Source organism: Macaca thibetana, chromosome 8 (genome assembly GCF_024542745.1).
Source record: "Macaca thibetana thibetana isolate TM-01 chromosome 8, ASM2454274v1, whole genome shotgun sequence".
Lineage (NCBI taxonomy): Eukaryota > Metazoa > Chordata > Mammalia > Primates > Cercopithecidae > Macaca > Macaca thibetana.
This window is the reverse complement of record NC_065585.1, coordinates 45,108,215-45,136,048: the sequence shown is the minus strand read 5'-3', so window position 1 is coordinate 45,136,048 and position 27,834 is coordinate 45,108,215. Positions and strand designations below refer to the sequence as shown.

Sequence of the window (27,834 nt, the reverse complement as noted above, 5' to 3'; positions counted from 1 at the left end):
AGTTCTTCGTAGGTTCTGGATATTAGTCCTTTGTCAGATGAGTAGATTGTAAAAATTTTCTCCCATTCTGTAGGTTGTCTGTTCACTCTGATGGTAGTTTCTTTTGCTGTGCAGGAGCTCTTTAGTTTAATTAGGTCCAACTTGTCAATTTTGGCTTTTGTTGCCATTGCTTTTGGTTTTTTTAGACATGAAGCCCTTGTCCATGCTATGTCCTGAATGGTATTGCCTTTCTTCTAGAGTTTTTATGGTTTTAGGTCTAACACTGAAGTTTTTAATCCATCTTGAATTAATTTTTGTATAAGGTGTAAGGAAGGGATCCAGTTTCAGCTTTCTACATATGGCTAGCCAGTTTTCCCAGCACCATTTATTAAATAGGGAATCCTTCCCCATTTCTTGTTTTTGTCAGGTTTGTCAAAGATCAGATGGTTGTAAATGTGTGGTGTTATTTCTGAGGCCTCTGTTCTGTTCCATTGTTCTATATATCTGTTTTGGTACCAGTACCATGCTGTTTTGGTTACTGTAGCCTTGCAATATAGTTTGAAGTCAGCGTGATGCTCCCAGCTTTGTTCTTTTGGCTTAGGATTGTCTTGGCAATGCGGGCTCTTTTTTGGTTCCATATGAAGTTTAAAGTAGTTTTTTCTAATTCTGTGATGAAAGTCAGTGGTAGCTTAATGGGTATAGCATTGAATCTATAAATTACTTTGGGCAGTATGGTCATTTTCACAATATTGATTCTTCCTATGCATAAGCATGGAATGTTTTTCCATTTGTATGTGTCTTCTTTTATTTTGTTGAGCAGTGGCATGTAGTTCTCCTTGAAGAGGTTCTTCAGATCCCTTGTAAGTTGGATTCCTAGGTATTTTATTCTCTTTGTAGCAATCGTGAATGGGAGTTCACTCATGATTTGGCTCTCTGTTTGTCTGTTAATGGCGTATAGGAATGATTCTGATTTTTGCACATTGATTTTGTATCCTGAGACTTTGCTGAAGTTGCTTATCAGCTTAAGGAGATTTGGGCTGAGACGATGGGGTTTTCTAAATATACAATCATGCCATCTGCAAACAGAGACAATTTGACTTCCTCGTTTCCTAATTGAATACCCTTTATTTCTTTCTCCTGCCTGATTGCCCTTGCCAGAATGTCCAACACTATGTTGAATAGGAGTGGTGAGAGAGGGCATCCCTGTCTTGTGCCAGTTTTCAAAGGGAATCCAGTTTTTGCCCATTCAGTATGATATTGGCTATGGGTTTGTCATAAACAGTTCTTATTATTTTGAGATACGTCCCATGATACCAAATTTATTGAGAGTTTTTATGTGGGCAACCAGACCGTTTTCTCTGGCTGCCCTTAACATTTTTTTTTTCATTTCTACTTTGGTGAATCTGACAATTATGTGTCTTGGTCACTCTTCTCGAGGAGTATCTTTGAGGTGCTCTCTGTATTTCCAGAATTTGAATGTTGGCCTGTCTTGCCAGGTTGGAGAAGTTCTCCTGGATAATATCCTGCAGAGTGTTTTCCAACTTGGTTCCATTCTCCCTGTCACTTTCAGGCACACCAGTCATACGTAGATTTGGTCTTTTCACATAGTCCCATATTTCTTGGAGGCTTAGTTCGTTTCTTTTTACTTTTTTTTCTCTAAACTTCTCTTCTCACTTCATTTCATTCATTTGATCTTCAATCACTGATACCCTTTCTTCTGGTTGATCAAATTGGTTACTGAAGCTTGTGCATTCATCACGTAGTTCTCGTGCCATGGTTTTCAGCTCCATCAGGTCCTTTAAGGACTTCTCTACATTGGTTATTCTAGTTAGCCATTTGTCTAATCTTTTTTCAAGGTTTTTAGCTTCTTTGCGATGGGTTCGAACATCATCCTTTAGCTTGGAGAAGTTTGATTGTCTGAAGCCTTCTTCTCTCAACTTGTCAAAGTCATTCTCCGTTGAGTTTTGTTTCATTGCTGGCAAGGAGTTGTGTTCCTGTGGAGAGGGAGAGGCATTCTGCTTTCTAGAATTTTCAGCTTTTCTGCTCTGTTTTTTCCCCATCTCTGTGGTTTTATCTACCTTTGGTCTTTGATGTTGGTGACGTACAGATGGGGTTTTGGTGTGGATGTCCTTCCTGTTTGTTAGTTTTCCTTCTAACAGTCAGGACCCTCAGCTGCAGGTCTGTTGGAGTTTCCTGGAGGTCCACTCCAGACCCCGTTTGCCTAGGCATCAGCAGCGGAGGCTGCAGAAGAGTGAATATTGCTGAGCAGCAAATATTGCTGTCTGATCATTCCTCTGGAAGCTTTGTTTCAGAGGGGTACCCGGCCGTGTGAGGTGTCAGTCTGCCCCTACTGGGAGGTGCCTCCCAGTTAGGCTACTCGGGGGTCAGGGACCCACTTGAAGAGGCAGTCTGTCCATTCGCAGATCTCAAACTCCATGCTGGGAGAACCACTACTCTCTTCAAAGCCGTCAGACAGAGACATTTAAATCTGCAGGGGTTTCTGCTGCCTTTTGTTTGGCTATGCCCTGCCCCCAGAGGTGGAGTCTACAGAGGCAGGCAGGCAGGCCTCCTTGAGCTGAGGTGGGCTCCACCCAGTTTGAACTTCTCAGCCGCTTTGTTTACCTACTTAAGCCTCAGCAATGGCGGGAGCCCCTCCCACAGCCTCATTGCCACCTTGCCGTTAGATCTCAGACAGCTGTGCCAGCAATGAGTAAGGCTCATTGGGCGTGGGACCCTCCAAGCCAGGCGTGGGATATAATATCCTGGTGTGCTGTTTGCTAACACCCTTGGAAAAGCACAGTATTAGGGTGGGCGAGAACCGATTTTCCAGGTGCTGTCTGTCACGGCTTCCCTTGGCTAGGAAAGGGAATTCCCTGTCCCCTTGCGCTCCTGGGTGAGGCTTCGGCTCTTGCTCGGTGGGCTGTACCTACTGTCCTGCACCCACTGCCCGACATGCCCAAGTGAGATGAACCTGGTCCCTCAGCTGGAAATGCAGAAATCACCCGTCTTCTGCGTCGCTCACGCTGGGAGCTGTAGACTGGAGCTGTTCCTACTCGGCCATCTTGGAACTGCCCCCCTACATTTCTTATTTTTAAAATTTGGTGTGTGTGTGTGTATGTGTGTGTGAGTGTGTGTATACCTGAACATGTTTAAATTTTTGTTTCATACGTTTACTTATTTTTATTTAAATATCATTATGCATGCTATGGAGAGTGATAGATTCTAAATGCATAATTTTTGTTAGGATATAGCTTATTTGAAAGATTTCACAAGTTACAAAAGACAGTAGTCCCCAGGTCTGTTTCATTCTCTAGTAGTGCCCTCTCACTGAAGCAAGTATGTAATGTCAAAAAAAACTGCAGAACTCTTGGCAGAAACACTACAAGCCAGAAGAGAGTGGGGGCTAATATTCAACATTCTTAAAGAAAAGAATTTTCAACCCAGAATTTCATATCCAGCCAAACTAAGCTTCATAAGTCAAGGAGAAATAAATTCCTTTACAGACAAGCAAATGCTAAGAGATTTTGTTACCACCCGGCCTGCCTGACAAGAGCTCCTGAAGGAAGCACTAAACATGGAAAGAAACAACCGGTACCAGTCACTGCAAAAACATGCCAAATTGTAAAGACCATCGATGCTAGGAAGAAACTGCATCAACTAATGAGCAAAATAACCAGCTAACATCATAATGACAGGATCAAATTCACACATAACAATAATAACCTTAAATGTAAATGGGCTAAATGCCTCAATTAAAAGACACAGACTGGCAAATTGGATAAAGAGTCAAGATCCATCAGTGTGCTGTATTCAGGAGACCCATCTCACATGCAGAGACACATATAGTCTCAAAATAAAGGGATGGAGGAAGATCTATCAAGCAAATGGAAAGCAAAAAAGGCAGGGGTATCCTAGTCTCTGATAAAACAGACTTTAAACCAACAAAGATCAAAAGAGACAAAGAAGGCCATTACATAATAGTAAAAGGATCAATTCAACAAGAAGAGCTAACTATCCTAAATATATATGCACCCAATACAGGAGCACCCAGATTCACAAAGCAAGTCCTTAGAGACCTACAAAGAAACTCAGACTCCCACACAATAATAATGGGAGACTTTAACACCCCACTGTCAACATTAGACAGATCAGCGACAGAGAAGGTTAACAAAGATATCCAGGACTTGAACTCAGCTCTGCACCAAGCGGACCTAATAGACATCTACAGAACTCTCCACCCCAAATCAACAGAATATACATTCTTCTCAGCACCACATCGCACTTATTCTAAAACTGACCACCTAATTGGAACTCAAATGCTCCTCAGCAAATACAAAAGAACAGAAATTACAATAAACTGTCTCTCAGACCACAATGCAATCAAATTAGAACTCAGGATTAAGAAACTCACTCAAAACCACACAACTGCATGGAAACTGAGCAACCTGCTCCTGAGTGACTACTGGGTAAATAACAAAATGAAGGCAGAAATAAAAATGTTCTTTCAAACCAATGAGAACAAAGACACAACATACCAGAATCTCAGGGACACATTTAAAATAGTGTGTAGAGGGAAATTTATAGCACTAAATGCCCACAAGAGAAAGCAGCAAAGATCTAAAATTGACACCCTAACATCACAATTAAAAGAACTAGAGAAGCAAGAGCAAACAAATTCACAAGCTAGCAGAAGACAAGAAATAACTAAGATCACAGCAGAACTGAAGGAGATAGAGACACAAAAACCCTTCAAAAAAATCAATGAATACAGGAGCTGGTTTTTTGAAAAGATCAACAAAATTGATAGACTGCTAGCAAGACTAATAAAGAAGAAAAGACAGATCCAATAGATGCAATAAAAAATAATAAAGGGGATATCACCGCTGATCCCACAGAAATACAAACTACCATGAGAGAATACTATAAACACCTCTACACAAATAAACTAGAAAATCTAGAAGACATGGATAAATTCCTGGACACATACACACTCCCAAGACTAAACCAGGAAGAGTTGAATCTCTGAATAGACCAATAACAGGCTCTGAAATTGAGGCAGTAATTAATAGCCTACAAACCAAAAAAAGAGTCCAGGACCAGGCAGATTCACAGTCAAATTCTACCAGAGGTACAAGGAGGAGCTGGCACCATTCCTTCTGAAACTATTCCAAACAATATAAAAAGAGGGAATCCTTCCCTAACTCATTTCATGAGGCCAGCATCATCCTGATACCAAATCCTGGCAGAGATACAACAAAAAAAAAGAGAATTTTAGACCAATATCCTTGATGAACATCGATGCGAAAATCCTCAATAAAATACTGGCAAATCAAATCCAGTAGTACATCAAAAAGTTTATCCACCACGAACGAGTCTGCTTCATCCATGGGATGCAAGACTGGTTCAACATGTGCAAATCAATAAGTGTAATCCATCACATAAACAGAACCAATGACAAAAACCAGATGATTACCTCAATAGATTCAGAAAAGGCCTTTGACAAAATTCAACAGCCCTTCATGCTAAAAACTCTCGAAAAACTAGGTATTGATGGAATGTATCTCAAAATAATAAGAGCTATTTATGACAAACCCACAGCCAATATTATACTGTATGGGCAAAAACTGGAAGCTTTCCCTTTGAAAACGAGTACGAGACAAGTATGCCCCCTCTCACCACTCCTACTCAACATAGTGTTGGAAGTTCTGGCAAGGGCAGTAGGCAAGAGAAAGACATAAAGGGTATTCAATTAGGAAAAGAGGAAGTAAAATTGTCCCTGTTTGCAGATGATATGATTGTATATTTAGAAAACCCCATCGTCTCAGCCCCAAATCTCCTTAAGCTGATAAGCAACTTCAGCAAAGTCTCAGGATACAAAATCAATGTGCGATAATCACAAGCATTCCTATACCCCAACAACGGACAGAGAGCCAAATCATGAGTGAATTCCCATTCACAATTGCTACAAAGAGAATAAAATACCTAGGAATCCAACTTACAAGGGATGTGAAGGACCTCTGCAAGGAGAACTACAAACCACTGCTCAATGAAATAAAAGAGGACCCAAACAAATGGAAGAACATTCTATGCTCATGGATAGGAAGAATCAATATCATGAAAATGCCCATACTGTCCAATGCCAACCTCATCAAGCTACCAATGACTTTCTTCACAGAATTGGAAAAAACTACTTTAAAGTTCATATGGAACCAAAAGAGAGCCCACTTTGCCAAGACAATCCTAAACCAAAAGAACAAAACTGGAGGCATCACGCTACCAGACTTCAAACTATAGAACAAGTCTACAGTAACCAAAAACAGCATGATACTGGTACCAAAACAGAGATATAGACAAATGGAACAGAACAGAGGTCTCAGAAATAACACCACACATCTACAACCATCTGATCTTTGACAAACCTGACAAAAACAAGAAATGGGGAAAGGATTCCCTATTTAATAAATGGTGCTGGGAAAACTGGCGAGCCATATAGAAAGCTGAAACTGGATCCCCTCCTTACACCTCATACAAAAATTAATTCAAGATGGATTAAAGACTTAAATGTTAGACGTAAAACCATAAAAACCCTAGAAGAAAACCTAGGCAATACCATTCAGGACATAGGCATGGGGAAGGACTTCATGACTAAAACACCAAAAGCAATGGTAACAAAAGCCAAAATAGACAAGTGGGATTTAATTAAACTGAAGAGCTTCTGCACAGCAAAAGAAACTACCACCAGAGTGAACAGGCAACCTACAGAATGGGAGAAAATATTTGCAATCTACCCATCTGACAAAGGACTAATATGCAGAATCCACAAAGAGCTCAAACAAATTTACAAGAAAAGAAAACCCCATCAAAAAGTGGGCAAAGGATATGAACAGACACTTCTCAAAAGAAGACATCTACGCAGGCAACAGACACATGAAAAAATGCTCATCATCACTAGTCATCAGAGAAATGCAAATCAAAACCACAATGAGATACCATCTCACACCAGTTAGAATGGCGATCATTAAAAAGTCAGGAAACAACAGGTGCTGGAGAGGATGTGGAGAAATAGGAACACTTTTACACTGTTGGTAGGAGTGTAAATTAGTTATACCATTGTGGAGGACAGTGTGGCGATTCCTCAAGGAACTAGAACCAGACATACCATTGACCCAGTGATCCCATTACTGGGTATATACCCAGTGGATTTTAAATCATGCTGCTATAAAGACACATGCACACGTATGTTTATTGCGGCACTATTCCCAATAGCAAAGACTTGGAACCAACCCAAATGTCCATCAATGATAGACTGGATTAAGAAAATGTGGCAGATATACACCATGGAACACTATGCAGCCATAAAAAAGGATGAGTTCATGCCCTTTGTAGGGACATGGATGAAGCTGGAAACCATCATTCTCAGCAAACTATCACAAGGACAGAAAACCAAACACCGCATGTTCTCAGTCACAGGTGGGAATTGAACAATGAGAACACCTGGACACAGGGCAGGGAACATCACACGCTGGGGCCTGTCAGGGGGTGGGGGCCTGGGGGAGGGATAGCATTGGGATAAATACCTAATGTAAATGATGAATTGATGGGTGCAGCAAACCAACATGACACACATAGACCTATGGAACAAACCTGCACATTGTGCACATGTACCCTAGAACTTAAAATATAATAAAAAATTTTTTAAAGAAAAAATAAAATTGAAATAAAAGAAAAATCTCCAAATTAAAAAAAAAAAACAACTGTAGAACTGTCTATAGGAACAATCTAGTCTCCAAATCTTAGCAGTGGTATATTGTTCCTTGGCAAGCTGTTGCTAGGGTCAAAGATATCTCTACACTATGGTGGTGATTCCCTTTATCCTTGCCAACACCATTTAAATTGGTTTCCAACTGTGTACTAGTCTATTTTGAAGCCATGTGGTAAAATATTCAGGGTGTACCCAAGACACTACTTCAAACTCTTGGACTCTTTAGTCATGCTAATCACTGTTACTGATATGCCCTTCCCCATCTAGCCTGAATAAAGATATTTCTGTAATATTTCATGGGGCAATAAAATGTCAGGGTTTATGTATAGAAAATCATGTAAGTCTCTTGAAATCCAATCTCGGTCTCCTAGCATACAACTTGGCAGATATTTGAAAACAATATAAAATCAAGTTCATAGAAACTTTATTTTATTTATTTTGAGTCAGGGTTTTGTTCTGCCCCCCAGACTGGAGTGTGATGGTGTAATCATAGCTTACTGCAGCCTCGAACTCCTGGGCTCAAGTGATCCTCCCACCTCAGCCTCTCCAGTACCTACGACTACAGGTGCACATCACTATGCCTGGCTACTTTTTATATTTTTTATAGATATGCGGTCTGACTTTGTTGTCCAAGCTGGCCTTGAACTCCTGGGCTCAAGCAATCCTCCTGCCTCAGCCTGCCCAAGTACTGGGATTACAGGCATGAGCCATCACACCAGGCCCATAGCAATTTTAACACAGTCTAGTTTATTGTATTCTGCCATTGGCATTATCAATCCAAACATCTGAACTGTAAATTTACCCCTGAAGAGAATCATGTATCTATTATAAAGAAACAAATAGCATTTCATACCATAAAATGAATCTCTAGGATTATAGTACTACAGGCAGTTCTTGTATCTGAAGTCACAGAAACCTGGGATAATTAAAACCTAAATCAATTTAGACAATTGCTTCTCTAACCAGAAAAATAAAGTTGGGCACGATGGTGCAGGCCTGTAACCCCAGCACTTAGGCTGAGGCAGCAGGATCCCTTGAACCCAAGAGTTCAAGGCTGCAGTGAGCTATGATCCCTCCACTACACTCCAGCCTGGGTGTCAAGGCAAGATCCTGTCTCTAAAAATGTAAATAAATAAAAAAGTAAGACAAAGTAAAATAACTATAGATGCAAAGAGCAAGTATGTAAAAACAAAACAAAACAAAACAAAAAATCCATAGATTTGCTTCTTTTATCTTTCTTCATTCCTAAAAGCAAATGTCTCCATTGTTTTCCTCTCACTCTGCTTTAATTATCCAAAAGAGAACCTAGGAAAAGATAAAAACCTTATAGACCTTGAAAATCCCAAAACAGAATCATCCACCTTCAAGTAACCAAAACTGTGTGGTTTTACAATCATTTATTACTAATAATTAACAAGTAAACCAAGCTCAAATTGAATTTTCTCTTTTACAAGGTCATAGAAATATGAAAATTATTAAGGAAAAAACTCACTTAATTGGGCAGCTGATGATTTTTGGAGGAATACTCTTTGTAGTAGTGAAAACATAAAAAAGTAATGCATTGTACTTGAACAGACAGGGGCAATAGGTTAGGAGGAGGAGGATAAATAGAGAATTACAGGCAAAGGATTAACAAACAGAGCAGTCAACTGTGTGGTCTCAGAAATGGTGCTAGTAAATTAGATATAATTTCATGATTTCATGGAGACAGATATGGGCTATGTAGGAGCTGAAGTCCTTATTCTCACAGTAAAAAGTACAAAACTTTGTCAGATGATTTACAAAGTATAGTTACTAATGCCAGAGTCAGGGTGGGGGAAGTAACTATGAACATTCAGCAGTACACTATGATACATCAAATAAGATGATAAGATAATAAATAAAATGATGAAGCTAGTTTCCTTAGCATTGTTCAGGGGGAGGTCCTCTGGAATGCAGTTATTCTGGATTGTAAGAATCACTTAAGCGGTGAACAGATATAGAAGTGATTAGCACTTTTCTAGGCTTGGAGAGCCGTCTCCAAAAAAGAACAGAAGAGCCTGAAAATAAAAAACTGCGAAAATAAGTCAGCTTGAGTCACAATTCTGTTCCCTTTCCTTCTTCCCCACAAAAGAGGCTATTTTCTCTGTCTCCTTTTACAGAGAATCCTCTGTTCTTCCCCGTCTATTTTTTTTTTCTTTCCTCCTCTATTTGGCTTCAGGGTGGTCTTGAAACATTCTTTCCTCTACTCCCTGAGTGTCTGTCTCCTACGCCATGCAGAACTGAAGCCTGAACAACTACATGGGGCTTGCACTGCATACTCAGTCAACATCTTTTCCTGCTCATACCAAGTCAACAGCCTAGTATGTCCAACAGCTGATATCTGCAGGAAGCTCAGAGAGCAACGTTGGTCAATGTCTCTGCTCCCAATCACTTCAATGATTCATTACATGTCCATTCTCAGGGTTTTCTTTTAAATCACTCACAACCAAACCAAAAAGGTATAAATTAGAAAAAAAAAAAAAAAAAAAGACGTTCTTTGTCAGAAGAACAAGTAGTTGGCAAGAGAAAATAAAGCAAACCAAATAAAAGAGAGAAAACTGAAAACTCACAAATCATATTATAAAATAATATTCTGCTGACATTTAAATAAAGTAATCCCATGGCAACAATTTAATTGCTGCCTTTTTGCCTGCGATCCCAGATATCTCTTGTTTGGGACTGGACACAATATTCATTTCTCTGTGTACTTAGTGCTTCACATCGAACCAGTATTATTTACTACGTACTTGTGCTTGCTTGCATACTTTAAAAGGCTGAAGTGTTTCCTGGTAGAAAAGCTGATGATAAGCCTGCAGGTCAAACCAAAAGTACACGCTGTTCTTCCACAACTACAGATGGAAAAAGTACATAAATTATTACCACCTAATTATTAAAACTCTTACAAAGCTCTAATTTCAAATATAAGTAACTGTTTAGCTCCTTGCTGTTACCATAAATCAGGTTCCATTTAAGATGGTTTTAATCTTCTATCACAAACTGGCAACACACAAAATATTTACTGATATTGTTGCTGGAAGATTATATTTTTGTATGTATGCCTCTCACATAATTAGTCATTAAAATAGTAAATATTCTAGTTAACAGTTAAGGAGTAACCACGTATTTTGATATATATGGGCAATGTATATTACCGCAGAATCAAACATTACTCTAGTAAATGAACCAGTTAAATACTTTTTTTTTCTTTTGAAACAGGGTCTCACTCTCTCACCCAGACTGGAGTGCAGGGATGTGATCTCGGCTCACCGCAACAACCACCTCCAGGCTCAAGAGATTCTCCCACCTCAGCCTCCCGAGTAGCTGGGATTACAGGCATGCATTACCACGCCCAGCTAATTTTTGTATTTTAGTAGAGATGGGGTTTCACCGTGTTGGCCAGGCTGGTCTCGAACTCTTGACCTAAAATGATCCATCTGCCTCGGCCTCCCAAAGTGCTGGGATTACAAGCATGAGCCACCGCACCTGGCCAATACTTTTCATTTTCACAAAAGTAAGACTGATTTTTTTTTTTAATTTTGAAAAATCAACTGGAAATAATTTTGCCACCATTCATTGTAATTTGTAATTGTAGGATGAACAAAATAATTATAATTGAGATGCTTAAATATTTACTAAATATTAAATGTGAATTTTCTTATCACAGATGAGAATTTTAACATCAAATATAATTATGTGAGCACTTATTTCGATGTCTCTTATTTTTAAATGAAGTAAAATTATAAAATTAAATTTTAAATAATTCTTTTATACCTTGTTTCCTGAATGCTCGCAGAATTTAGTAAAGAAGAATCCAGCTCTGTTTTCTACATACAAAGATTGCAACAAATTTTCCATGTCAAATCCTCCCAAGGCACCAACATCTGACACGGTTTTAACCTACATAACAAAACAGAAGTCTATTATCCACCCAAAAACACAGTAATTTTTTTATGGCATTACACAACAGGATTTCATAAACTCTACCATGCTGTCATTTTCCCACTGGACTATTTTATTTTTGTACCATATATGTAATTAATGCAGTATGTTTGCATTTGAGAGTCATATAACATTCATTTGTGGAGCCCAACTATAGTCACAGAATATATTCTATTATAAACCAATCTGATTTTAAACTTAATGTTGAAACAACTTCCCAGCTTCAATTATTTTCATGTTTCAGGCAAAGTAAGACCATTTTAGGAGTATTCCAAATCCTGCTGGTGGCCTCTTTCATACATATTGAATGTTATTTTAGCCTTGAAGTGCTGCTATTATAGCTACAGAGGGTTATGATGAGAACTATCTCTAAGGCCTCTTGGTGCAGCTCATTAACTATCCTTAGGGGGTCCCTCTTGGACAGTCTCACCCTGTGTAGGTCATGGCCTGCACAGTGTAAATGGCAGTATAAGTTCTCATAAAATTTTGCTGTTTATAGGCTTCTCTGCCAACAGCACTGGCAACCCTCATACAATTTTTGAAACACAGAAAGTTGGCTATTTCTCCAAGCACAGGAGTGACTTTAGAATATGAAAGGGCATCTACTATTCAGTTTAACTCTTTGCTATTTGTTTTACAGAACTCATAGACTACTTCTTTGTAATAAGACAATAATGGTACAAAAAATTTAGGGTTTAAGTAAGGTTCTCACTCTTTTTTTGTCCTACTGCCTCTCCATTTCTCCACCTCTCTACCTGCCTGCTAAACAAATTCTGAAGTGAGAATTTAATGTTTTACTATGTTTAACTATCAGCATTCCAAACTAAAAAAAAAAAAATCATTATTTTAGTAGGAAAAAAAAAACTAATTAAAAGAAATGGGGTACCATTAGCATAGAATAAAATAAATAGTTATGCAAAATTATAGCTAAGTGTTCAGACTGTATTAGGACTGCCAAGGTTTCTACCTAAAGTATAATTCTTAGGGAATGTGAAGTTTTCCTCTAGAACTAGTGCATTAAATCCACATTATCAGGGTAGCTGTACTGTGGAAACACCCTGCCCTTTAAAAATTCTAGGCTTCGGCCAGATGTGGTGGCTCATGCCTGTAATCCCAGCATTTTGGGAGGGCGAGGCGAGCAGATTGCCTGAGGTCAGTAGTTTGAGACCAGTCTGGGCAACATGGTGAAACCCCATCTCTACTGAAAATACAAAAAAAAATTAGCAGGGTGTGGTGCCATGCGCCTATAGTCCTAGCTACTTGGGAAGCTGAGGCAGGGAATTGTTTGAACCAGGGAGGTGGAGATTGTAGTGAGCCAAGACCATGCCACAGCACTACAGCCTGGGCAACAGAGCAAGACTCTGTCTCAAAAAAAAAATTATAGGCTTCTAAAACGTAATATCAAATACTATTTTTCTTTCAAGTGTCATCATACCAAAACCAGAACACCATTGTCGTTGAAAACAGTTATCAATGCAGTATATAGAACCATGGTACTACAAAAGGAAAACACAGAGGAAATATTTGTGTAAAAATCCTATGGCAAGGAAAAAAATCAAATGTATTGCTTAGTAAAGATAAAATATTATGATAAATCAATACAAATTCTCTAAAATCAGGAGATATTGATCAGTTAAATGAACAATCAGGTTTATTCAGTCCTCAAAATATGAGGACTCATATTTTATGAGTCCTCAAAATATTTATGAGTCCTCAAAATACTCACCTTAGGTTCTTCTGTATAAGCGTATCTTCTATCCAGCTGGGGCTTGAGACATTCGGAAATGTCAGTAAAAGATGTTAAGTGAATGACGTTGCTGCTTTCTGATACGTGCTTTGACCTAAATTATAAGGACGAGAACTAAAATTATACGAATGAGAACTAACTGATCAACAAACAAATTCTGAGCACTTTTGGTATACATAGCACCAAATCTTAAGAGTACTTCTGAGCAATGTGACTCAGGAATAAAAGGATAAACATCGTTCTAGCCCTGAAGTGGTGGTTCAGAGAATGAGTCATAGTTATATAGGAAGACAATTCTCAAAATAACTACTGGTTAGATGAATTCAAGAGGGTTTATTATAGATGCCAAATGACTGGGATGGATAATAAATATTTTGAGAGGGCAAGAATGAGAAATTCCTTCAACCTATATTAGTAATTTAAAAATAAAATATTTATTTGTGTTTTGATAAAATTCAAAAAAATTTTAATGTGTTTTAGAGGGGCTCTTTAGATAGGAAAATAGTGAGCAATAAATGAAGGTGGGTATGGAAATCCTTGTTTAAAAGGCAGCAAAGATAATTTGCTTAGGGCAAGAAGACACTAACACTAAAAAGTGAACATTATATACTACATACCAAACACTGTGCTAGATATAATTCATATTATAATATTTAATCCTCACAGAGGTGAGATTCATAGGGAATTATATAGATTAGTTTGGGGTGAAATAATGGAAGACTTTGGAGTTAGACTAATGACTTTGGACATTATCTTTTTCTATTTTTTTATCCAGCTCCCTCTCCCACATCCACGCTGTAATTATTCTAAAGCCTTATTTTCTTGCTCCATAAAACATGCCTATTCTACCTTGCCAATATACCTCTACTCCACTCCATCAGCAGATTACCTTGCAGTTTCTTCTCACACAAAACGTATGTACAACATGCTTCAGTTTCCATTTCCTCATGTAGCAGAATGGCATGCTTCTATATACAGTACCACTGAGATTCTGAAAAAGCTAAACATTAACTTTCTAAGACTCCCTTGCAGCGAGACATAGCCATGAGACACAGTTGTGACTAATGAGATACAAAATGAAATGTGCTAGGGAGCTTCTGAGAAGCTTGCTTTCCTGACAAGAGGGAGAGGGTTAATGGAAATTGCCCTTCCTCCTCCACTCTGACTTGAAAGCCTGATATTAGGACCCGCAATACTGCTGACCATGAGGGAAAGGCCAAGAGCATCACAAGGATTCAGGCCCTAATCTTTCTGATCTATTGTACCAACACTGACAGTTGCCTATCATGGGATTTCTTGTTATGTGAGAAAAATTAGGTCAATTCATCTAAGCCATTGTTAGTTAGGTTTCTGGTACTGGCAGCTGAAAGCATTCTTGATATGAACAACAAACATATCCACCTGTACCCATCCTTACTTCTTTCCATGTTGTCTCAGGAAGAAGCGCCCCACCTCCTGACCATGGTTAATCTCATTCCCTTGGCTCTTGAACCTGTCCCTCTATTCTCCTTTGAATATGGAGACCTTCATTTTTTCTCATATATCATCAGCTTCTTCATTTCCTCTGGATTCTATTCTATGCATATCAACAGTCTCAAGTCTTCACTTTAAAAATACTCTTTCTGATGAGAACAAAAACCTTTAGCTAGACTAACCAAGAAAAACTTTTAGCGGCTGGGCACGGTGGCTCACGCCTGTAATCCCAACACTTCGGAGCCCGAGGTGGAAGGATCACTTGAGGTCAGAAGTTCGAGACCAGCCTGGTCAACATGGTGAAACCCCGTTTCTACTAAAAATACAAAAATGAGCCGGAGGTGGGGGCGGGCACCTGTAATCCCAGCTACTCAGGAGGCTGAGGCAGGAGAATCACTTGAACTCATGAGGTGGAGGTTACAGTGAGCCAAGGTTGTGCCACTGCACTCCAGGCTAGGCAGAGTGAGACTCTGTCTCAAAAAAAAAAAAACATGAAAAACAAACAAACAAACAAAAATATTTAGCTAGACTAACCAAGAAAAAGAGAGGACTCAAATTACTTAAATCACGAATAAAAGAGGATACCTCAATACCAACCTTACAGAAATTTCCTAAAGAGACACAAATTACCAAAAATTACTCAAAAAGAAAGAAAACCTGAATAGACCTATAGCAAGTAGAGATTAAATCAATAATTTGATATCACCCCACACAAATAAAAGGGCTGGGTCCAAAAGCCTTCACTGGTGAACTCTATCAAGTACTTAAAGAAGAACCAATATGCAGTTCTTCCCAAATTCTTACAAAATTAGAAGAGGGAGGGGACACTTCCCAACTCATTCTGCTCATTCTGGTTTTTTGTTTGTTTGGGGTTTTTTTTGTTTGTTTGTTTCGTTTTTTTTTTTTTTGTTTGAGAGCCTCACTCTGTCGCCCAGGCTGGAGTGCAGTGGCACAATCTGGGCTCACCGCAACCTCTGCCTCCTGGGTTAAATGTATTCTGCATCAGCCTCCCGAGTAACTGGGATTACAGGGTGCAAGCCACCATGCCTGGCTAATTTTTGTATATTTAGTAGAGACGGGGTTTTACCATGTTGGCCAGGCCGGTCTCAAACTCCTAACCTCAAGTGATCCACCCACTTTGGCCTCCCAAAGTGCTGGAATTACAGGCATGAGCCACCATTCCCAGCCTAAAATTCTTCCTTCCCTTGGCTTCTATGACACCACTCTTTCCTTATTTGTACATCTCCCATCTCTCAGATTACCCTCCCCCCTTTTTTTTTTCCCAGATTACCCTTTCTTGGTCTTCTCTTCAAGTTCCTTATTCTCTGCCTTTACTATAAACCTTGATAACTTAGGTCTCATTATATACTGCTCTTTCTCTCTCTCATGATCATCTCATCCATGCCCACAGCTTCAACTATCCACTAAAGTGTAATACTTCCTCAATTTTCTACTTGTAATTGATCTGTCTCCTGGGCTCCAAACCTATATTTCAACTGTTTTGAATATGTATATCCCAATGTATATCCTAATGTAGTTTTACATTTTTTATTTAGATAAAATTCACATTGTCAACACACAAAAAATTCGGATGTAGAGAAACTGAAACCCAATATAGTTTCATCTCATCCCTGGAGTACTGGCTGGGCTTGGTGGCTCATGCCTGTAATCCCAGCATTTTGGGAGGTAGGAGGATTGCTTGAGGCCAGACCAGCCTGGGCAACATTGTGAGAACCCAGCTCTATGAAAAAAAAATCAGTCAGGCATGGTGGCACACACCTGTAGTCCTAGCTACTTGCGAGGCTGAGGTGGGAGGATGACTTGAGCCCAGGAGTTCAACACCATAGCACTCTGGTCTGGGCAAGAGAGTAAGACAACTCAAAAAAACAAAACAAAACAAAAGAATACCTTAGGCTCTATATTCCTTCATTCAACAAATATTAATTGAACACATACTATGTACCTGATACTGTACTATACACTGGAGCATTCACCTAGGAAGCATGCCAAATTAAAATCATCTGCCTCCTCCAGTCCTGCTTTTCCTCCTTCTGAGAATAACAAATTCACAGAAAATAAAGTAGAAGTAGTTCTTAAACATATTTAAAAATGTTCAACTTCAGTCAAAATAAGAAATACTGTTTTTAAAATATATCTGTTTAGCAAGGATAATGCACACTAAGTTGGGAAAGGAATGGTTAAAAAAAGGCACTCTTATATATGCTGAAGGAAGTATAAGTTGTTATAACTCCAATGATATTTTATATTATCTAGCAAAATTTAAAAAGCACATGAGCTTTGACTCAAAAATTCTTTTAGGAAATTATCATATATATGAAATATTATATATATATTCAACAAATATTAATTGTTGAATTAATGTTGAATAATTCAACTTTTCTCTCAACTCATGCCTGTATGTCTTTTCACTTGTTTCATCACCTGAAAAATGAAGGCAATGCTTTCCTTACGGGGACATATATATATATATATGAAATAGAGCAATGTATAAGAATATCCACTATAACACTGTTTGTAACAGAAAAAAATAGAAACAATGTCATGTCCATCAATAGAGTACAAATGCAAAGTATGGTATAAAATGAAAGAAGCAGACATAGGAGGAGGCAAGTTGACAAGAATAAGAATCAAAGTAGATTACGGTATATCTATTGCTATAGCACAATCACTGCTATGGAAAAAAATCTAAGATATTTTAATGAAAATTTAAAATGAAAAAACAAGGCACTAAACAAGTGTATAGCATGCCACTATTTTTGTACTATGTTTATATTTCTAATTTTTAAGAATAAGACAATTTCAGTAAATTACACACACAAAACCCTCCAGTTGTTCTTGAGTTCATAGAGAATAATCTCGATTATTTAATATGACAGATAAGAAATTTCACATTCTGAACCTCACTTATCTTTTCAGCTCATCTCCTACTTTTTCACTGTAATACTCGATACTCTAGCCATAACAATGTATAGTTTTCAAAATTCAGCTTTTCTGTCAACTCCTGCCTATATGTCTTTTAACTTGTTTTATCACTTGAAAAATGATGATAATGGCTTCTTCATGGGGATGCAGTAAGAATTAACAGATACATGTGCCTTCAGAACACTGTTGCAATTTTTTGAAAAAAGAATTAATTTATACAATGCAAGCAAAGTTTCAATGCCACAAAAGCTCATTAACTGCTACTTTTGGAAATGGCAGAGAAGGTGATTTGGATCAACCTCAGGTAGAAGGCAACTAGATAAGCTGAAAAAACTTACAAAAATAAATCTGCTTAAAGGCATCTGAGTGCTAACAATGTAGTCAAGAATAACTGAGCCAAAACCCAGAGAATTCACAGAGGTGATTTCGGCATTTGAGGCTGCTTTTTCCTGAGGGTTTGCTTATGAGAGTCAAAGACACTGGTAAACCCTTCATCCCTCTTTTTTTTTTTTTTTTTTTTTTTTAGATGGAATCTCAATCTGTCACCCAGGCTGGAGTGCAGTGCAGTGGCACGATCTGGGCTCACTGCAACCGCTGCCTCCCGGGTTCAAGTGATTCTCATCCCTCAGCCTTCCAAGTAGCTGATACTACGGGCACATGCTACTACACTCGGCTAATTTTTTAAATGTTTTGTAGATATGATTTTACTATATTACCTAGGCTGGTCTCAAGCTCCTAGGCTCAAGCAATCTACTTGCCTTGGCCTCCAAAATGCTGGGATTACAGCCCTGAGCCACCATGTCCGGTCAGTAACAATGACAATATTCTTGAGAGTCTTATAAGTTCTCAAATTTGAGAACTATAGAATTATTGAATAGAGCCAAAAAAGAATTAGAGGACAATCTTCTCAGAGAAGTCTTGAGAAGCTGGAGATCAGAGGCATCGATCTCCTTGAGAATTACTAACATCTGGAACTCTACTCCTAATTTAGAGTACTCATGCAAAGTATAAGCCTCTAATACATATCACTGAAAATTAAGAACCCATGTAAAAATATCAAAGTACTAGTTTTTAATTTTTGTTTAGTTTTTAAATTCTCTAAAAATCTTAGTATTGCAGAAAAGCACTTGATACAAAAAGTTGCACCTACCCTTTCTCAATCACATGATCCTTAGAAGAATCTGGATACAAAAGTGCACTCTTCCAGGGCTTTTGAGTTGCTGATTTTACTCCAGGTGATTTATTGGAAGACTTGGGAGGTTGTGATAAGCTGAATTCTTCTTTCTAAAAGATGGTAACATAATGAGCAAAATGAAAATAAGAGAGAGAAAAAAGCACAGCTCGCACCTATACCTCAAATTTATTCTGATCACTAGAGTACTTTTTCTTTCACTCTGCCTCCTACAATGCTTCCCATTAGAATAGAAATTTTTTCCTTCTCCAACTCCTACTTTTGCAAGCAGCAAAGTGGAATCACACAGCAATTTAGACTATAAAAAAGGAAGAGCCAAAGGCTTATATCCTTACTTCCACCATTGTGAAAGAAGACTCTTTCCTGGAGAAAGAATGTTGTAAAAACTATTCTTTTTTCTATAATTGAATAGGTATTAGAGCTAGATGTATGTATGTGTGGCGAGGGCTTGGGGGGTGGTGGTGTCAGCGGTCACAGGGCAGGCAAATGAAACAAAGATACCCTTGGTCCACATAAGAAGGGCTCTATATCTTAACAGTACTATTTCCTTCCATTTTGGGGCATTTTTTTTCATGGTTATTTTTCCCATTCTTAAAGAGTTATTTATGGTAAAAGTTAACAATTTAAATCCAGAATATGAGATGCATGGATTAAAAAAATTATAAACAACTAAATGTCCAAATGGAGAATGGAATATACATAAATGTAGCATTCTATAATACTTAAAAGCAGTAGTTACAAAAATGATGGCACACATGGATAAATCCTTATGATAAAACAGATAATCAGAAAACAAAAGTCTAAGTACAGTAAAACAACAAATTCACAGAAGAAGCCTAAAAGAAAATAAGTTAGTAGTTGTCTGGAAGTAGGTGAGATCAGAAGTGATTTGTCTCTTCTCCAGTTTCCAAATTTACAGTAGTTTTATTATTTTTTATAATTTCAAAAACAAACATACAAAACTTTTCTAATATGTCAACTTCCATTAGAATATTATATACATTGCAAGAAAGCAAGGAATATACTTATAATATTTTATTATCCAGAACAAACAATAAAGCCTTATGTATACTCTATGTAATAACTACTAATAATTTTTAAGAATTCTATAAAGAAAATTAATAACAAGTATATTCTATATATAACTTCCCATATATAAGGGCTTACATCTGTTTTAGTAATTCAGAACACAGCATGACATTAAACAACACTCTGTAAATGAGAGTTACCACAGGAGGCTGAGCTTATTATTTAAAGTAGATAATACAAAAGTAGCCAAATTTATAGAAACAGAAAGTAGAGTGGTGGTTACCAGGGTCTGTGGGGATGGGAAAAAGGAGAGTTGGTCTTTAATGGGCAGAGTCATATTTACAGGATGAAAAAGTTCTAGAGATCTGTTTAACAACATTGTGAACATAACTAACACTACTGAACCCATACATATAAAAAATGGTTAAGATGACAAATTTTATGTTATGTTTTTTACCACAATAATTTTTTAAGGCTTCTTAATAAATAAGGTTTCTAGAGATCTGTTTCACAACATTGTGAATATAACTAACACTACTGAACCCATACATATAAAAAATGATTAAGATGACAAATTTTATATTACGTTTTCTTTTTTTTTTTTTTTGAGATGGAGTCTTGCTCTGTCGCCCAGGCTGGGGTGCAGTGGCCGGATCTCAGCTCACTGCAAGCTCCGCCTCCCGGGTTTATGCCATTCTCCTGCCTCAGCCTCCTGAGTAGCTGGGACTACAGGCGCCCGCCACCTCGCCCAGCTAGTTTTTTTGTATTTTTTAGTAGAGACGGGGTTTCACCGTGTTAGCCAGGATGGTCTCGATCTCCTGACCTCGTGATCCGCCCGTCTCGGCCTCCCAAAGTGCTGGGATTACAGGCTTGAGCCACCGCGCCCGGCCATATTATGTTTTCTACCACAATAATTTTTTAAGGCTTCTTAAAATAAAAAAACTAACATATCATATAGACAAAGGCCTATATTAGACTTTTTGAGCTTGCTGGCTTTGGTGAAAGCTAGAAGTAGCCAGAAAGTAACTGATGGGGATGGGTGGGGAAACAAATACAAAACAAAAAAAACCTAAGAAAGGGTCACAGTGGATTGTAGCGTAGGGCGGTATAAAGGAACTGCTCTACAGCATGAGTGTGATGGTGGGTACACAATGTATACTTTTGTCCAAATTTACAGAACTATACACTAAAAAGGTTGAATTTTGCTGTATGTAAGTTATACCTTAGTTTCTGTAATGGAAAAATAAAATGGAATTGAGGTCTATTCCTTAGAGTATTTTCTGCCAAGGAGAGAGAAAGATCAGAATAAGTTGTTCAACTAGAAAACATCAATGACAGCATATGGTAATAATTTTCAGGAAGTCAAACGAAGACAACAGATGAGAAGTCACGTTTATACCACTTTTTCACACAAGCTAATCTCTGCCCACTCCTTTGGCATTGTTCTCTTCTCTTATTCGAGTTCCTTTCATTAACCACGTCACTTATTTTTTCTTCCCCCTTTCTTTTCAGCTTGATAATGTTGTTTGTACAAATGTTCATATGTTATCAGATGATGTGCTTCCTGTACTACAGCTCCAAGATGAGGAGACATTTGTGCACTAAAGTGACATTAACTTAAAATGTGGTCCCCAGAGCAGCAGCAAGAGCATCACCAGGGAGAGAGCTTGTTAGAAATGCAAATGAGGCCGGGCGGGGTGGCTCAAGCCTGTAATTCCAGCACTTTGGGAGGCTGAGGTGGGTATATCACCTGGGTCAGGAGTTTGAGACCAGCCTGGCAACATGGTGAAATCCCATCTCTACTAAAAATACAAAAAAAAATTAGCTGGACGTGGTGGGGGATGCCTGTAATACCAGCTGCTTGGGAGGCTGAGGCAGGAGAATTGCTTGAACCTGGGAGGCGGAGGTTGCGGTGAGCCAAGACCATACCATTGCACTCCAGCCTGGGCAACAAAAACGAAACTCCATCTCCAAAAAAAAGGAAGAAAAAAAGAAAAGCAAATGAATCCTTGGGTTCCACCCCAGGACTACTGGATTTTGATCTCTGAGTGAAGCCTAGGAATCTCTATTTTAACAAGTTCTTCAACTGACTTTTCTGCTAAAGCTTGAGAACTACCAGTCGATAGTAGTGCTTCACATATGAATCATCTGAGAATCTTAATAAATTGCAGCTTCTAAAATGTGGCTCTAATGTTCAGGAAGGGTTGAGAACTTCAGTTGTAAGCCAATCCCCTGATTTTACAAAGTAAAATTCTGACCCATTCCAGATCAATTAAATCAGAATCTCTGAAGGTGAGACCCAGGCACTGGTATGTCTGAACAGTTCTTCAGGTGATTCTAATGTTTCCAGAGTTAAACCACAGACAGGGTTAAGGTCCCTCCAGCTCTAAAACACTACTTGTAGAAGTAAAACTTTAAAAACTGCATGATATATCTTCCTGCATTTTAAAATAAGACATCCTGAATATAAAGCAATCTTTCCAAGAGGTTGTATGTGACTATATGGCCAATAACAGTTAACATGTGACACCTTTAAGGGCTACTATGACTAATAAGGCTCTTTACTTCTGAAACACAGGTAGTATCTACAGTTACTACATCTCTATGCCAAAATGTAGGGTTATTTATTTCTTCTCTACAAAGTAAGTTAACTTTTCTTCTCTTTTTAAAGTTTTCCCCTTTATGTTTTGTACTGTTTTCCCCATTTGAAAAAATGCTCACGACTTACAATTCAGCTATTGCTACTTCTCACTCATTCATTTAATTTATACTTACTCAGCAACTATTATGTGCCAGGCACTGTTCTAGGCACTGGTGAAATGCACTTAAAGAAAAGTTCTTTACATTCTAGTAGGAGGTAAAAGACAATAAAGAGATAAATCACATTGTAATAAATATAGTAAAGCAAAATAAAGGAGGGCAAAGGGTATAGATAGTGATGGAGGGTATGTGAGCTATTCTACATAAGTGCGCTTATATAGAAATAATAAGCCTCAAGAATAGCCTCTCTGATTAAGTGGCACTTGAGCAGACACCTAAAGGAAGTGAGGGGAAAAGCCATGTGCATATCTGGAGGAAGAGTGCTCTAAGCAATCACAAAGCCCTGGAGATTTTTCTGTGGTGCCTTCAAAGAAGAACAAGGACACCAATGTGGTTGGAATGAAGTAAGTTAGAGTGGTAGGAAATGAAGTCAGAGGGTTAGCAGGAGCTTATACAACTGTGTAAAGACTTTGGATTTTATTCAGAGTGAAAAAGAAGACCACTGGAGAATTTTGAGAAGATGAGTGGCATGATTTTTTATATATATATATATACACACACACACACACACACATATATATGTGTATATATATGTGTGTATACACACACACACACATATATATACACACACACACACACATATATACACACATACACGTGTGTGTGTGTGTATATATATGTGTGTGTGTGTGTGTGTGTGTGTGTATATATATATATATTTTTTTTTTTAGTTTGAGACGGAGTCTCGCTCTGTTGCCCAGGCTGGAGAGCAGTGGCGTGATCTCAGCTCACTGCAAGCTCCGCCTCCTGGGTTCATGCCATTCTCCTGCCTCAGCCTCCTGAGTAGCTGGGCTACACCTGCCACCATGCCCGGCTAATTTTTTGTATTTTTAGTAGAGATGGGGTTTCACCATGTTAGCCAGGATGGTCTGGATCTCCTGGCCTCGTGATCCGCCTGCCTCAACCTCCCAATGTGCTGGTATTACAGGCGTGAGCCACCGTGCCCGGCCATGATTATATATTTTTAAAGGCTCACTTTGGCTGCTTGGTAAAGAACAGACTGTAGGTTTTCTTATTTCCTAAATGTTGCAGCTTGTACATTAGCAACAATCACAACAAAGCTTATAATGAAAATTATCAGTGCACAAACACTCAAGCATACATATTTTACTACAAACTTAGTAGAGATCAAGACATGAATGTACACCCTACCTGGATCTCAGGTATCTGTGGAATGCAAGATTTGGGTCTTAATGGCAAGAGGGTTGCCATTTGTGGAAAAGGGTCAATATCCTTCCTTGGTTTTGCTTGACGGAGGTGCCAGAATTTCAGTTCAGCACTAGCGTATTTTGTTGAGGGTGAATGAGTAACACAGAATCTTGGTGCCCTGTTTGTTGGAAAAATAAATGTAAGATTGAACTAAACAATAAGCCTCAAAAATGAAAAGCCTACAAAATACATAATAGCTGTGCTCACAATTAACAGTCTTGCCATACTCCTTTTCTAATAACTTCTACTTCTTTCTCTACTGCCTAGCCTTGAAAAAATATTTTTCTATGATATGTCAGCTGCCTGCAATTCCATTCACTCACATAAAAAGGCAACATACATTGGGAAAAACATCATAAGTAAAATTATGTCCAAATTATTAGCTGCTTGATAAGAAAACTAAAAATATAAAAATTCGCTGGGCATGGTGGCGGGTGCCTATAACCCCAGCTACTCGGAAGGGTGAGGCAGGAGAATTGCTTGAACCCAGAAGGTGGAGGTTGTGGTGAGCCAAGATTGTGCCATTGCACCCCAGCCTGGGCAACAAGAGCGAAACTCCAAAAAAAGAAAGAAAGAAAGGAAGGAAGGGAGGGAGGGAGGGAGGGAGGGAGGGAAAGAAATCTGTCTATCCATAAAGGAATTTTTAAAACAACTTACAGTTTCTAGTAAAATAAATAAGAAATGTACTTGGGATAATTTTTAAGCACTTTGGCATTTATCTATAATAAAAAAAAATGGTAGAATAAAATTAACATTTAAAACATATAAACTTTTTTTTTTTTTTTTTTTTTTTTTGACCGAGTCTTGCTCTGTCGCCCAGGCTGGAACGCAGTGGTGCGATCTCAGCTCACTGCAACCTCTGCCTTCCGGGTTCAAGCGATTCTGCTGTCTCAGCCTCCCGAGTAGCTGGGACTACAGACACTTGCCACCACGCCTGGCTAATTTTTGTATTTTTAGTAGAGACAGGGTTTCACCGTGTTAGCCAGGATGGTCTTCATCTGCAGACCTCGTGATCTGCCCACCTTGGCCTCCCAAAGTGCTGGGATTACAGGCGTGAGCCACCGTGCCTGGCCTATAAACATTTTTATAATGCTTAAGTATGCTACTAAAGTAGGTTATAACGCATATTATTTATTTTCAAGCTTTAAATTTGAAGGTAAGAATTAACTTTACAATAATTTATATAAATCAAAGACCAACATTACTGCCAGAAACTTAGAGAAAATAGTGTTAAGGCCACTCTTAATTGGATAGATATCATGGTATTCAGTATGTGGGCTAACACTTTATTGGATATAGGGTTAACTCCAGCTGTAAGAGCCTGCTGGTAATTGCTTCTTGGACCAGGTCTTCCCCTTAATGCCACAGCCCAAAGACTAATTCTTATTCCATATTTCAAGGCCTGGTAGAAAATTACTTCCCTTTAAAATAGGAAGAATGACTATGCATGATGGCTCATACCTGTAATCACAGTATTTGGGGAAGCCACGGTGGGAGGATTGCTTGAGGCCAGGGGTTCAAGACCAGCCTGGGCAACATGCCAAGCTTGTCTCTACAGAAAAAAATTTTAAATTAGCTGAGCATGGTGGCATGTTCCTGTAAGTCCTATCTACTTGGGAAGCTGAGGTGAGAGGATCACTTGAGCTCAGGAGTTCTAGGCTGCAGTGAGCCATGACCATGCCACTGCACTCCTGTCTGACTGACAAAGTGAAACCCTGTCTCTAAAAAAATTTCAAAAATTTTAAAAATAAAGTAAAATAGGAAGAAGATAGATATCTCTCCCAATATGAACACAGATTGGGAGTGAAAGAGAATCCAAAGTCCATAATTAGTTTAGGATCAGAAGGCATTCTGTATAGATCTCTGTGGTCATTCTACGCTATATTTCGGAACCTTTACTTGCAGATTTGGAAATATTCAGAATTACATATTTGCATGTCAACCAGTAAGGGGGCATATCTGTAGACTTTTATCAAATAAATCATACATGGGATGGCTGGCAGAACTCCTCATGGCCCATGGTGATGGTGGTTGTGGGGTAAGGCTCCTCCACCTTTGGAAAGGGGAGGGAACAGTGGGAAGCACTACAAGTTATGCTTTGAGTGTCAGCTCAGCCACAGTACAATAGTACACCAGGTAGATTTCTAAGGTGCTTGACTCTAGTCCCTAACTCCTGGATGGCAACTCTGGACCCACCTAGGGCCTGCAAGAACTTGCCACCCTGAAGGGAAGGACACAAGCCTGGCTGGCTTTGCCACCTGCTAATTGTAGAACCCAGGGCTTTGAGCAAACATACACAGTAGCCAGGGAGTGGTTACAGCAGGGTTTGGGCAAGACCCAGTGCTATGTGAGCTTCAGATCTGACCCAGCACAGTCACAGTGGTGGTAGCCACACTCCACTCCCAGCTTTAGGTAGCTCAGAACAGAGAGAGAGACTCTGTTTGGGAGAAAGTAAGGGAAGAGAACAAGAGTCTCCACTTGGGGTCCAGAGGATTCTCCCAGATATTGTCCGAGACCATCCAGGAGGTACCTCTATGAGTTTGCAAGAACAACAGCATTACTAAGCTTAGTGTGCCCCCTAAAGCAGATGCAGCTTATATCACAATACCCAAGTCCTTTCAAATATCTGGAAAGCCTTCCCAAGAAGGATGGGTACAAACAAGCCCAGGTAGTGAAGACTACAATATCTACCTGATACGGTTTGGCTCTGTGTCCCTACCCAAATCTCACCTTGAATTATAATAATTCCCACATATCATTGGAGGGATCTGATGGGAGGTAACTGAATCATGGGGCAGGTCTTTCCTGTGTGTTCTCCTGATAGTGAGTAAGTCTCACAAGATCTGATGGTTTTATAAATGGGAGTTCCCCTGCACAAATTCTTTTGCCTGCTGCCAAGTAAGATATCCCTTTGCTCTTCCTTTGTTTTCTACCATGATTGTGAGGCCTCCCCAGCCATGTGGAACTGTGAGTCCATTAAACCTCTTTGCTTTATATATTACCCAGTCTCGGGTATGTCTTTATTAGCAGCATGAGAATGAACTAATACAGTAAATTGGTACCAGTAGAGTGGGGTGCTGCTGTAAAGATACTGAAAATGTGGAAGCAACTTTGGAACTGTGTAACAGGCAGAGGTTGGAACAGTTTGGAGGGCTCAGAAGAAGACAGGAAGATGTAGCAAAGTTTGGAACTTCCTAGAGACTTGTTGACTGGCATTGACCAAAATGGTGATAGTGACACGGACAATAAAGTCCAGGTTGAGGTGGTCTCAGACGGAGATGAGGAATTTGTTGGGAAATGGAGCAAAGGTGACTCTTGCTACATTTTAGCAAAGAGACTGGTGGCATTTTGCCCCTGCCCCAGAGACCTGTGGAACTTCAAACTTGAGAGAGATGATTTAGGGTATCCAGGGGGAAAAATTTCTAAGCAGCAAAGCATTCAAGGGGAAGCACAGCATAGAAGTTTGGAAAATTTGCAGCCTGACGATGCAATAGAAAAGAAAACCCATTTTCTGGGGAGAAATTCAAGCTGGCTGCAGAAATTTGCATAAGTAATGATAAGCCAAATGTTAATAGGCAAGACAATGGGGAAAATGTCTCCAGGGCATGTCAGATACCTTCACGGCAGCCCCTCCCATCATAGGCCTGGAGGCCTAGGGGAAAAAAAATGTTTCTGTGGGCTGGGACCCCAGGCCCCCTGCTATGTGCAGCCTAGAGACTT

At 39.0% G+C, this 27,834-nt stretch overlaps 1 protein-coding gene across 6 annotated transcripts in view; it reads right to left on the bottom strand.

Moving 5' to 3' along the window:
- Positions 1–27,834, bottom strand: part of RGS22 (regulator of G protein signaling 22) — a 166,696-nt gene that overhangs the window by 86,699 nt on the left and 52,163 nt on the right. For 5 of the 6 annotated variants that reach the window (XR_007728202.1, XM_050801191.1, XM_050801192.1 and 2 more), the window contains exons 10-14: positions 24,058–24,232; positions 19,015–19,148; positions 13,428–13,542; positions 11,534–11,659; positions 10,510–10,611 (exon numbers count right to left, since the gene is read on the bottom strand). Coding sequence is in view for 5 of the 6 variants with exons in the window: in XM_050801191.1 (XP_050657148.1) it covers positions 10,510–10,611; positions 11,534–11,659; positions 13,428–13,542; positions 19,015–19,148; positions 24,058–24,232 (652 nt within the window). In the remaining variant the exon portion in view is untranslated. The remainder of the gene's footprint in view (positions 1–10,509; positions 10,612–11,533; positions 11,660–13,427; positions 13,543–19,014; positions 19,149–24,057; positions 24,233–27,834) is intronic. The other variant, XM_050801193.1, reaches the window with a different exon arrangement.